At 36.8% G+C, this 14,328-nt stretch overlaps 1 protein-coding gene across 1 annotated transcript in view; it reads right to left on the reverse strand.

The window, feature by feature from the left end:
- Positions 1-7,865: 7,865 nt before the first annotated feature.
- Positions 7,866-14,328, reverse strand: part of DTWD2 (DTW domain containing 2) — a gene marked incomplete at its 3' end in the record, with an annotated part of 28,537 nt that continues 22,074 nt past the window's right edge. Inside the window, exon 4 of the mRNA XM_009585864.1 lies at positions 7,866-8,055. Within this exon, the coding sequence (XP_009584159.1) occupies positions 7,866-8,055 (190 nt within the window). The remainder of the gene's footprint in view (positions 8,056-14,328) is intronic.

Here is a 14,328-nt window from a genome sequence, read left to right on the forward strand (position 1 = left end):
ACTGTTAAATGATGTGATCCATACAATGCAGAATTCAAGTATGCACAAAGAAGCAAATCTGCTAGGAACGTTTTTGATATTCCAATACTTTTCCGAAAGAGCTGAAGGTATGATCATTTGCATCATTGCTTCATAACTCAATGCCTCAGAACTTTCTCAGAAAGAAAGTCTGTGACTCACCCCAGTGATAAACCATACCCAATAGTTCACTTTTGCAAAGTCTTAAACCCTCTGTATAGGTGCACATTGCAAGGGAGTGAAGGTACACAGTACCCTGTTAACAATTAGCATCTGGAAGACCGGTTCTTGAACTTTCAGGTCTATCATGTAGTTACATGTTTTTATCCATGTTCATGTATTGAGAGCTCCAGATTAACATCGCCACACTTACCTTTGCTCCTACATCTATAAAATTGTGTACAAAACAAAACATTTTAAAATCCAGGAAACTGTTATAGGCAAATTAAGTTCCTATAAAATCATATGTAGATGTGATTTATACCTAGTCTTTCTGGTGTAATAACCTCCAACAGTAAGAGCAGACTTGTTTGTAAACAGTAAATGTCTTTTCATTTCCTGTAGTACACAAATATATTTTAATACCTTAATGAAATGCAAAGTAATAGTAAAGTAAATCTAAAGTAAAGTAATAAATTCGTTTTTACTGGGTGTTTTTAATACTTATTAAATATCAGTAGTTCTTATGAAATTATGAATGTTTTGGAAAAACACATTTCACTCAGAATCACAGAACCAAAGAAGAAAGCTTAAGAAGAATATTAATTCTAATTGGTTTTTTTCAGAATACCAATTCTAAGCATATAAAACACTAACAGTCTCTCTCTGCCTGCCATTTTATCATGAATATCATTCCACCCTTAAAAAGCAATTCATAGTCTTTAATGAAGAAATACTACTATGTTCTATCATTGTTTTAGAAAAAAATATGCATCCAGATAGACGTGTAAAAAAAAAAACCACAGTGGGAACGATGACAATATCCAGCAAATGTTTAATATTTCAGTTTTGCATACTGAAGCTCATCTCTATCACCATTTAGTAGGACTATCTCAAAAAGTGAAAAACGTTTTGTGCAGCACAGTCAATAATACTGCTCACTTTTCCAAGAGTTTCTTGGTATAATATCTTACTTCACTTTCATTACATTATTTTCACTCGTCCTATCACTTCAAAGCTTTTTCAGTTCCATTTTGCAGTAGGCAGGATTTCAGAATTTTAAAAGAATCATTTGTATCTTAAATGATCCATAATTTTTCTGTCCATTATTTTAATAAAGCAAACATTTTAAAAGCCTCAGGGATACTAATCACATTTTACACTCCACTACAAGGCCTACAAAAATTTAGGCACGTAAAATGACAAAATACAGATGTTATTTAGTCCACACCCCTTTGACTTTCAGCAAATGCTCAGACCATATGAGCATTTATAGCTAGGTTCAGTTCAGTTAGTACTTAACAGCATTGGCTTAAGCCACTGTTTACCAGGATCATAACCACACTTACACAGCACATACTGTGACCACACACTGCTGTGGTAAGATTGCTAGTGAGATTTACATAAGACAGACTAGTTTAAACCGATTGCTTCAAAACTATCTCAAGGACATATGCACAATCAGGAAAACAACCCTCTCAAGTGTAATGCAGACACAATTTTAAGACTCAAAGTGTCAACACTTGAAAATGGAATTAAACACTGAGTCTCTTCAGTCTTGAAGGGTGCATCATCTTCAATATTTGACTATTATCTCATATAGCACTGCAATACTTCTTGTCTTTTCTCTCTAGAGAAGAGAAGGCTCAGGGGGCACCTCATCACAGTATTCCAGTACTTAAAGGGCAGCTACAAAGACCACACAGGCTCTCTCTTCACAAGGAGCCACATGGAGAGGACAAGGGGCAACAGGTACAAGTTGCATTGTGAGGGGTTTCATCTCAATATAAGAAAATTTTTTACAGTGAGAACAATCAAATGCTGGAACAACCTCCCCAGAGATGTGGTGAAGTCCTCATCACTGGAGGTTTTCAAGATGTGACCAGACAAGGTGCTAGATAATCTCATCTAGGCTTCCTTTCCCACAAAAGGGTGGACCAGATAATCTTTTGAGGTCCCTTCCAACCTGGGCCGTTATATGATTCTATGATTCTGGTCCAGCAGATTTTTGCAGGGGGTCCCATGTGAAAGGAAAAAACCATAGCATGAAGAAGTGGTACTGAAGAAGAGAACTGAAGAAGTTAATTACAAAACATAACAAGAAGTCTGAAAGGAACACAGTAGATTCTCAAATGTATGGCAAGGCCTGAGTATTAGAGACCTGGTAGCTTTCAGAGTCTCTATGGACCTCCGCTCTGAATAATTATCTTTTATGACCCCTAAAAGTTCACCCATGGATTCTTTCATTCTTCCCATAAGATCAAATCACTCAGATAACCCAAAAGGCCTAAAAGAACATTATGTATTTCTGACAAAAACCAAAAAGCTGAAAGCATTTGGATTTTGAAAATAAAATAATTTTAAGGAATTTATTTTTAACGTTGAGTTCTTCCATAATGATAATGCACAGACCAGATTAATAACTTCACTTCTGTCCTCTAAGACACTTGCTGCAATCAGAAATAGGTGAGGCAGAATTCGGATGACTAGTAAGTCAGCAAGGTGTATTTTTTTCATAGATTTGTTTCTTGTCAGGTGTTACTGACAGGCACCTCAGGAGATGTTCTAGTTATATCAGTGTGACCAAATTAATTTATTTGTAATACAGGAGGTTAAATAAGAGGAGAACTTATCCTGTAGTATTATTCGTTTTCTGCACCTTATTTACTCAATGCTATGCTTGGCAAGTTAAAACAAGTATTTTAGTTCTACACGTAATACAGATTCTTTTTATGCCCCTGCATTTACACTACGAATACATAAAATTTTGCTCTTTGGAACAGTGCAGTTTTGAGCTTAAAGAACTTTTCAACTATTGCACAAAACTGGATCAACTATCTCTCTCTTCATTTTTTACTACTCAATGAATTCTGCTGGTTTATGCATGACTATCTTCTTTACACTCATTTAAACAAGCATGGTTCACAGGCAAAACAGAACTATAACACAGGGAACAAAATTCCAGCATGAAGTTGTTTAAAGAAGGTATCTGGAAAATACTTTATTTCCAATATCATTCGCATATGGAAATACGATTTCACCCCATGTTACTTAATTCCCTTGATTATTCTCAAGAGTTATCTGTTGTAATCAACCATTGTTTCACTAGCTGATTAGCTCCTGATTTATTTTTCTCAGCAATAATGTGCAAGAGTGAAGCAGAGAGAAATAAATGTTAATAAGGAATGAGACAAACATCATTACCAAAAAATCCAGGTACCATAGTAAAATTATATGCAAAATATTAGCTTTTTTCTAAACAAAGAAATATTGACAATTTCTTTCAGGTTCAGCTGTTTTTATTTTAACAGGTCATTAGAATCTAAATTTAGCTTATATGTTAACAACTGATTAGAGAAAAATAAAATTTTATAGTTTACAATACAGGGTAAGAAATAGGTTCTACCACAGCAATTATTATTAGAAAATAGTAGTAATCTAAGCTGAGTAAGTAACAGCCCAGAAGCTACTCTCAACACGATAATGAAACAGAAGTCGAAGATTATGCTATCTAGAAGAAGAGACAGATAACAGTCCTTTCGCATAACATAATGCTCCTACTGATCTGATCTGCCAAAAACACTGACTATGGGCAGACAGAGGTAGTAGTTAAATGCCAAAAAGCAGCAATCACCTGGAATATGCTCAAATAACTGATCTTCCAAAAATCAAAACCCACTACCGAAGACAGCAGAAAAAAAAACTTAAAACAATGATCAGATTTCAGCTTTATAGAAGAAAGTGACATGAACTTCAAACAAAGTTGAATTATACACACAGAAGTAAATAACTTTAGTCAGTTTGAAAATGACTGGACAAAAAAACCACCTTTAGAAAATGTGCAACACATTTCTGTTTGTTCCAGGTTTTGCAGAGATTACCTGTCTTACATGTATCCACTGAAAGGCAGTTCTGCCAGTACAAGTACATAAGAGAAGGGAAGCAAAAAGGAAGGCCATCCAGAACACCTAAGCTACTCTCCAAGTTAATTTTCAAGAAAGGAACACTAATCACAATACAAATTAATAGAAAAGGGTTGCTGTGGAAGCTGCAAAAGAATAAGAATAATTAGTGGCTTTGGCTAATAAAGCTAAAACTATTTTTGCAAGTTTTACAAGGAACAGACAAGAATGATGACCAATTTTTTTCCTTTATCTAGCCCTCCTCTCCAAGTTAATAGATTAGGAAAAAGTGTTTTCTTCTGCTCTTTCTAACTCAGGAATACACTCTGCAATTGAGAATAGCCAGTTTACAGGATTTGTGATTTTTTACTTTTGCTGGCAAATTTGGTAGGGCCCAACTAAAGAGATTATGAATGGAAACACTTTCTCAGTTAAAGGCAAGTCATGTATCCGTGGTCAGATGCCTCAGCGTATGACAAATGTTCTGCAGAATTTGAAATGGATTGCAGTGAAATAAATTCCATAAAATATATTCATAAAAGTTGCAGTTAAATTGAAATACATTGAAATGAATCCCCTAAGTTCCTAGATGTAAATTCCATCTGTTTCACCATCTTCCTCTGAAGGCCAAAATAATTTGACTGAAACCTACTTTGACTGAATCCACTCTTCCGTTTCACTTACACCAATATAACCTAACTGCTATACTATACTACAGTAAAAAGCCTAAAAGCAACTCCCAGATTTGATATAAAACAGATTTCATCCCTTAAAGCAAATTACTTATAAGACTTACAGTAGCTCTTTTTTGGAATTAGCAGCCTGTTGACTAACAGTACTCCATTTAAACTATTCTAACATGATAGTCATAAGGCTTTGGTTTTTAAGTTTGCAAATTGCCACCTACTCTCCCCTCCTGAAGGGGTAGTCACCTTTTCACTGATCAGAAGGTGATCCAACAATGAAGTGAATTTTTTCCGTTAGTAAAACTGTTGGTATTAATACTTTTTCTACAATATACTTTCAGTAATTCCCCTGAATGAAAATGGCAGCTTTGTCAACAAACTACATCTGGACAAATAATCCTAGTCTTTTGGAAATACTTAAGAAATAGAAACAAAATCCTTGTTTATACCACTCAGTGGGCAGTATTTTTTACACATGTTGAAAAAATTCCCACTAAAATTTCCCTCTAAAACTTCCCTCTATTATAACAATATATGGGTAGAAATATCTTATAGGCATCATGCCATTTACAAGAACCGAAGTGATCAGGACAAAATTCTGCCTTATTTTGATCTGTAGCAAAACTGCTCCTTTATGTGATTTTGGTCAGCCAAATCAAGCTAGCTGATGGAAGCCAGTATTTCAGAATACTTACACATTTGTGAATTCACACCAAAAGTCTGCAGCCCCCAGAAGCTTCAAAAAAGCGCAATAAATGAGGAACTGCAAACTAGTTATAAACCAGAACAAAGACTGGAGTTAAGACAGTGACTTACACAAGAGCTGTGTTCATTGCATTTGACAGTTCAAGGTGATGCGCATCTTTTCTTTCAACAGGGCCAGAGGCCCTTCACCACTCCAGGAGCTGTGTGCTCTGCCACACCCCAGCTCCCTAGCAGTATGACGGTAGGGAAACTGGTCAGGAGCAAAATCAAGAATCTCATTGTAAGAACCAACACAAGAGGAAACCTAAAGCAATGGCAGTGCTAAACTTTAGACAAAATTTGACTTCCAAACAAATTCAAACTTATGGTATTACAAAGAAGTTCCAGCCACAGAAGAAAGGTAATGGTTTGACCAGTTCTTCCATGCTCCATTGACAAGCATATGACAAAACTACAAAAACAAAAAGTTACGTTTCCTTTCAAAGACTTATAAAAATCCAACCAGTAACATTTTCCAACTTTTGGATTTAGAAGAAGTTGGTTATGAATGATGCACAATGCAGACACAAAACTGCAGTGTGTGAAATTAGAGCCTTTCCTAGAAAATCTGTAATTTGAGCATTTAACTCAGACACACCATCATAGTACATAAAGAAATGCCACCTGGTGTGTTTATAGAATCATAGAATCATAGAATCATTAAGGTTGGAAAAGATCTCTAAGATCATCGAGTCCTACCGTCAACCCAACACCACCATGCCCACTAAACCATGTCCCTAAGCGCCTCATCTACACGTCTTTTAAATACTTCCAGGGATGGTGACTCAACCACTTCCCTGGGCAGCCTGTTCCAAGGCCTGACCACTCTTTCAGTAAAGAAGTTTTTCCTAATGTCCAGTCTAAACCTCCCCTGGTGCAACTTGAGGCCATTTCCTCTCGTCCCATCACTAGTTACTTGGCAGAAGAGACCAACCCCCACTTCACTACAACCTCCTTTCAGGTAGTTGTAGAGCGCGATGAGGTCTCCCCTCTGTTTAACAGTCCCAGTTCCTTTAGCTGCTCCTCATCAGACTTGTGCTCCAGGCCCTTCATCAGCTTCGTTGCCCTTCTCTGGACACGCTCCAGCACCTCAATGTCCTTCTTGTAGTGAGGGGCCCAAAACTGAACACAGTATTCGAGGTGCGGCCTCAACTCGGGCCGAGTACAGGGGCACGATCACCTCCCTACTCCTGCTGGCCACACTATTTCTGATACAGGCCAGGATGCTGTTGGCCTTCTTGGCCACCTGGGCACACTGCCGGCTCATGTTCAGCCAGCTGTCAACCAGCACCCCCAAGTCCTTTTCCTCTGGGCAGCTTTCCAGCCACTCTTCCCCAAGCCTGTAGCGCTACATGGGGTTGTTGTGGCCGAAGTGCAGGACCCGGCACTCACTTGGCCATGTTGAACCTCACACAATTGGCCTCAGCCCATCACTTATATGACATAAATATAAACGAGTTCAAACTAATACACGAGAAAAACTTACTCAATAACAGCAACTGAGTCACAGGAGGCTTTTACCTTCAAAACTTACATTCAAGACTCTTGTGTCAAAGCCACACTCAATTACTCACTAAAAAATCCCTTGAAAATAATGTCATAGCATTCACAATGCAGCAACAGGAACCTATGTCCACTAATGTTATTAACATTGTATTACAATCTAGGGTATTTTCATTAGGCAGGGACAGCTGTAATAATTGTATAACCACAGCTTAAGCCTTATTGGCAGTTCAGGTGGGTGGGCATTGATGTTCCTAAGGAAAAAAAAAACCACAACCAAAAAACCAAACAAAACCCCCAACCTACATGAGGCCAGTATTTGTTCTGCTTAAATTCTAAGGAACATTTGCCAAAAGTCAGAAAAATTTTAATATTGTAGAGACCAAATAGGCGGGAAAAAAAAAAAAACACTTTCATAAGAGGTTACAAAATTCTACTTTCAGCTTTCCTATTACTGCAGTGCAAAATACTTATGCAGGGCAAAAAAATGCTTATTTCATTGTATATGTTCTAACATCTTAGGCAATAGGCAAAAATTTTCTACACAAACCAGTTTTCAATTTTGCAAAACAATGATTCACTATGAAGTTAGATGCATTAACTCAAAACAAACAAAAACAAATTTCAAGTGACAAAGTGAAAACCCCCAATATTTACAGTCATCTTTCTCACAACCTTATGGGTTGTTTTATTTAATTGGTCAAGTTTTCCTTACCTTGTCAGCTGGTTACAGCTGAGAAGGAAAAAAGATTTCCGTGATTTTCATCCTCACAAAAACACTCCCTTCTGGCTGGTCAGAAAGCAAGCATCTATAGACACACTTAAAATTTTTATTTTACATATTACAACTCACCTGCTTGGGAAGCCGGAAGAGAGAATTTTTGTAAAATATATCTTTAGCCTGACTCCATGTTCCATCGATGATAATCATAACAGATGGACTAGAAGACATTACAGCAACTTCTTCCAAATTGGTTGCTTCAGCTCCAGGATACAAAATTAGAGTATTGGGATTTCTGCACACAGTTGCTAATTCAGGATACCTTCAATGCACAGACACAGAAAATGACAATAATTATTAAAAGTTTCCACGACAAATGCATACTTCCAGATATTCCAAGTTACTAACTCCCACTCATCTTCTCCAAATTTTACTTAAGTTTCAAAAAAAGTACATTGCTCAGCTACCACTTTCTCTTTCCAACACATCAAAAGTTGTTGGTTCTCCCTCAGCTCCTAAGAGGGAAGGAAAAAACCACACACAAAAGTAATCGATGAAAGCTTGATAAAGCAATATATCAGGAATATTTTCTGATGCTTTAATCATTAAGTCTTTAATGTCTATTTGAACCAAAGATGTTTTGAATTTTTTAGCAAAATCTAGCATATGTATTCTAGGAAAATTTGTTCAAGCACTTGGCACAAAAATACTACAATCATTCAATTTTGAACCTCGTATATATAAAGAACATCAGCAATTCATGGTCCACACTTACAGTACATTTTTGAAAGTTTTACCATCTCAATTTGTCTTTTTTTTTTTTTTTTTTTTAGATTACTACTTCTACAGTTACAGTCCCCAAATTTGTACATTCTTTTCTTCCTCCTGTTGGCTTCTACATTTGGCAATGGTACCAGAGGAATAACTACTAAGTGTTCACTTCATGTACAGGAAATTCCTGAAGTTTTTGCAGGACACCACTAAAGTTCATTTATGAAAATCTATGAAAGGCATTGTAATTTAAGTACTATTGGAAGCCTCAAAAACCACCTAGTCAAGTAGGCTGGTAAGGGAGGATCTGAGAAAAAGCTGGCCTTGTAACAAAGACTGCATTACTTGTCTTGAATCAATTTCAGCAGTATCATCATGTAGTCTTCAGAATCGCCTCAATAAAAAAGCAGGAAGAAATACAAAGCAAGGGCTGACTGTCTGAAGCATGTGACGAAGAATAAGAAATTAATTCTGCATAGTACTTCAGAGGTTATAAAGAGTAACTGATGTGGTAGGAGGAAAAGAACAATATGTAGTTGAAATAGCGTGTGGCTATTTGTGCTCTGAAGTGGAAAGGGAAGCCATTACAGCTTATCAGAGAAAATAAGGTGTATATCAGAACGAGATTAACAATAGCCAGCACACAAAGTGGGCTTTCCGTGCTACCTATCAAGAACCACTAGGTGCAAGAGCATGGACACAGACACAGGCAGGATGTAGATACGTAAGTTCACACAAAGAAATTCCTAATGCCATTGTGACCCCACAGCTTTTAAGCCCCAAGAGTTGGGCACCTGCACCACTCCTCCAAAAATCAAGCAAGAATCTCCTTTCTTAGGGGGGAGGGGGAGGGGAAGGGAAGGGAAAAAAAAGGTTAGGGAAGAAAGAAATGGTTAATAACGGATTTTGAGTATATATATACACCAGGTGTACTTCAAATCTGTGCACTCCATTATCACTCTCTGGGGATATACGTGAAAACAAAATTTTATCAGTGTTAGGTTCAGGCAGAATTGCAGTGCCTAAAACATTGAGATCCTGAGCTTAAGACTCATATAGGACCATATGGAAAATACCTGAAATGAAAGAGGAACTGAATTCAGTGTACCAATAAGCCCAGAGCTAGTATTCCAATATTTGACCATCCTCGCCCCCTCAAGCAAACAGTCCAGACTGATTCAACACTACATGGTTCATTACTGTCAACACTATTTACTAAAAAAAGAGTAATGATCTTTCCTTCCAAAATGAACAGTAAAAGAAGTGTAAATAGACACAGGAAATCTGTAAGATAAGTCTGTGGCAAATAGAAGTACATGGAAACTTCTCTGACCACTATTTTTTTAAACCTTACTTACATTATGGTAATTTGGTATCACTGTAGTTTAAACAAGAATCGTGCTACCCAAAATGAAAAGCAAGAAGGTATCTCACTACAGGCTACCTAGCACTCAAGGTTTAAATCTAGAAAATTGGTCACTGAGAACCCAACTCCTTGAAGAGCAAAGTATCCTAATTCTGGGATAGCAGAGCTTTCAAATCGTTAACATCTCTTAGATGATTACAAAAACAATAAAATAATGAATTCTTAAAACTAATCCAAAACCATAATGATTATGAAGCACTACAAGTTCACATTATGAACACTACAACTGAAGTCTTAGTCTTCAAAATACAATTCAGTTGTATGGTTTTCAATGCATGCTCATTCAAGAATTCCGGTCATTTCAATTTTACATGCAAAAGCAAAAGCAGGGGGGCGGTTCAAACAGATTTTGTAAATTTGTCCCAGGATTTGAGAGCTGATTATGCATATACTGCCATAAGAACTCATAACACTTTACAAACTTGTAGGAATGGCTGCTATCTTCAAAGAGTTTACTATCCACAGACTTAATCCTAGAGTGACACTGAGCACATGCAGAGAGCTATTTAGTACTCTTTCCTTTAATAGGAACAGGTTCTCAGAAATAAATGCTGCGCAACCCCTTCTAGGTTATGGTTCACACTGACAATCACAGTTCACATTAGCAGCTTTATTAAAACATGTGTCTTCCATTCATAAAACATGCTTGTTCTTCCGTCCTTAGAACAGCACAGGAGGAATGACCTAAACATAAACACCTAATGATTAGGAATATAGTTTGTATAAAACAAGTTCGAAAAATTTTTTCTATGTATTTCTATACAGGTACACCCTGTTAATTCCACTGCAGGTTTTATATTTGCTGGGTTTTAAGGCTTTGCTTCCTACTATTCTTGCTGATACATAGTGCAATTAGACTTCTTCTACTCACATACTACCACCATTAAGAATTTGTCCCCCAAAACAGTTTTTATGTACATCCTTCCTCTGCATTTAATTAGATCTGTGAAAGAAATTAAAAGTTGAATTTGCATCTGGTAAATAAAAATTAATCTGTTAACTGAACAAATTGATACGGCATTCAAAGGCAAATACATATCAACAATATCACTTTTACAGCCACTTAGCAAGAATATGCTTCTGACACGCTTGTTTTGGGTAAACGCTGTAATACAGTGTATTTAATCACATACTACTTTTGAAATACTGCTATAGGGCAGGATTTTCTCTACAAGAGTCAGATGTTTTTAAAGGAAACTTACAGGAAACAATTGTGAAAAATTAGCCATCTCACTATAATGCTGAAATAGAGCTGTTGCCTACTGAGTCCTTTTGAAAACCTGATCCACACCCTATGGTACAACTTTTTTTTCCATATAAGCTTTCACTTGTATGCTTAAGCTTACTACAGCATATAAGTAAAAAGGACTAGGAATTAGATTTCATCTTCAAAGAGCTTTACTTCTAGAAGTAAATGGATATAATCCTACTGTAAAAACACATTCAAACAATGTTAATATTGATTTTTTTGAATACCAATAATTTATTCCATTGTTTAAATACAAGAGTGATTTGAGACAAATAGTATATGGCTCATTAAAAATACAGGAGACAATTTCATTAAGGCTGATGTTTGTATTCATGACAACTCATGAAATATTAAAGCATATATGCGAGTTTTGAAACTCTCCTCAGAGCCACAGCAGAAGCTCCTTGCTCAGTCCTGTGCTACCCAGGAAAATGTATTTTTGCTTTTTATCCCTGCCTAAATTTCCCCTGCAAAACAAGGGTGGAGTAAAAAACTCAGTACCAGGTCAGTCAGCAGTCCAGATTGCCTTGTTTAGAATGACTAGACAGAAATTTCAGGCCACACACTAGATCACTGGGAGGTAGATAAGCAACTTCTTAGCAAGACACATCTCTGATCCCAAGTCCTCCAAATTGCTAAAAGCTGAGAGAGGAATTGGGTATGTCTCACCAGGCTCGTAGCCACTCTTCTGTGAGCTCTTTATCCTTTGGTGTGTTTTTTGGTTTTTTGTTTCTTTTAAATTCAAGCTGCATTTATTTAAATTCAGGAACACAGTTCTGTAGTCCAGCTAGACTTGTGTATGTGGGGAAATTAAACCCAATAGAAACACAGAGGTAAGTTAGGAGCAGAAGGCCGAATTAGGATAAGCACAAGGACAAGCTAGGAGCACAAGCACAAGCAGTCACGCCAGAATAAGCTAGTCCAAGCTACCGAATGAACAGTTGATTATGATGATGGAAGAATTTCACACAGCAGTTATCCACAGTCAGAAACGTGGTCTTGCTTTTCTTGCCATCTTGTGACATACAGTAGTACACAGTTTCACAGCATTTGTGACTCTGAACGTGGCAAAATACAACATGCCTATCATCAAAAGACATGTAGCTTTGGCAGTGCAGATGCAGAATGAGAGAGGATATTTGTGTTAGGGGCAGCAGTTGCTGTAGACGAGATAGCTGGACCACATGCCTCACAACAAAGCTTTGTTTACGAAACATCTCCACAAATGAGTGGAGGCAATGTTGGTTTATGACAACCTGGATTCACAAACAATTCAGCGAAAGAAGTTCCTCCTTTAATTGTATCTCTTCTCACCAGTGTCCAGAACATCTACACTTCCTGGCATCTTTGAAACGTCATCTGCAAATGCTTGAACATGACTGCGGCCCAATACCAGCAGACACGTCAAAGACAATGTCAAGGCTGGGCATGGTAAAGGGGCACAGCAGTAAGCCTAAGAGGCTAAACTGGGAAGGGAAGAAGAGGGTGAAGAGAAGTGTGATTGCTGGTCAGTGTTGGAGACTACTTTAAGTTACATCTTATTCCACATCATAGTCCTAGATCTTTACATAGCGCTTTTGCAGAAGCCTTTCTTAGTGTGAAGCATGACTAACTTCAGAGAATTAACGGGGACTTTAATTTTATCTTCCATTTCAGTCAGAACAGACATGCTGATGACAGACTCTTTGAAGCCACCAAATTTCAAGAGGAGATTGAGAAGCCAAATTTGTAAATAACAAGTACTTTTCTTCCTACAGATCAGAGGTTGACTTTTAAAGAATTCACAACTCCCTATCAGTCAGGGCAAAAAAGAAAGAAAGATTACATTGCTACATTTGAAAAAAATCTCTTACACAGTCTGTTCCTCCTCAGTCTTTCTCAAAGATACTGCAAAAGAATGGTATAAACTCCTAACTGAGTGACAATGAGAACTTACTTCTTAATTTAGGTACTGTATTTTAGTGTATTACCAGATTTAGTAGGCTTTAGAATTACTTTGCTTTGCATGCTACTTCACAAACAACTTTGCCCATTAAAGACATGGACCAGGTAAAGAATTTCAAATACAAAATTGTTCTATGTTAACTTAATAGCCATGAAGACAATCAGTTAAGCAAATCCTTCATTTCTTTTATGTCACACATATTCATGCACTATTAACAGCAGTCATCAAAAACTTCCAGTAGATTTGTTATGATTAGGACTTCAAAGCCATGAATTTCAATCCTTAAGTAAAAATCTCAAAAGAATATATTACAGTGAATCTCTGATGAAGTTACAAATATATATAGAGCTGCACATCTTTTTTCGTTGTTAGGTATGGGTGAGTGAATTGTATATATTCGTAACTTCATCAGAGATTCACTATAATATATTCTTTTGAGATTTGAGACAATTATTTAACTGAGTTCTTAATTGTCATGGTGGGGGGGGGGAAGAATACAGCTTAATTTTTCCTTTCAGAAATATTACAATTGTGACAGTTTATAACAGTTTTTCGCTGATGTTACCTGAAAGGGCCTGATAATGAACATGGCTTGGTTGCCTGTAAAGCATGATTTATGTCTGTGAATTACTGCAAAGTAAGTGTTAAGTAATATAATAATAAAAATGTGATTTAAGTGATAGAAGTGACACTTGGTGGGAACTAAAGGGACGTTAAATTCATATGTGTTGGACGATAATAGAAAAAGAACTTGCTTGAAAAATACACTCAGGTAGAAAGAAGTGTTACCTTCTCTGAAGCCTGCAAGGCGGAGCAAGATCTGTTCTTTTTTCTGTGGGTCTCTAATAACTAAGGAGGAAAAGGCTAAAGTGGAGGCATATGAAGGATCAGACGGATTGGAATTTTCTTTTCTAACCATTTCTAGGTTGCTAAAAACTAGCAGAGACTCTCCAACAAGCTTTCAAACAAAGACAACAGAATTTTAAAAACAAAAGTTGTCCACAGAATTGGTGGGCAATACTAAGAATAAGTATGAAAGGACAAAAAAAAAAAGTTACTATATGCATAGAAGAAAGAAGTACAAATTAAGGGGACAAAACGCAAAGGATGAAAAAGAAATGCAATGAGAAGTTTTGCCATATCCTGAACGTTTCACTGATGTCATAAACCATGTGAAATATAAGAAGTATAAGAAAACATGAAT

This window comes from Fulmarus glacialis, unplaced genomic scaffold (genome assembly GCF_000690835.1).
Source record: "Fulmarus glacialis isolate BGI_N327 unplaced genomic scaffold, ASM69083v1 scaffold3769, whole genome shotgun sequence".
NCBI classification, from domain to species: domain Eukaryota; kingdom Metazoa; phylum Chordata; class Aves; order Procellariiformes; family Procellariidae; genus Fulmarus; species Fulmarus glacialis.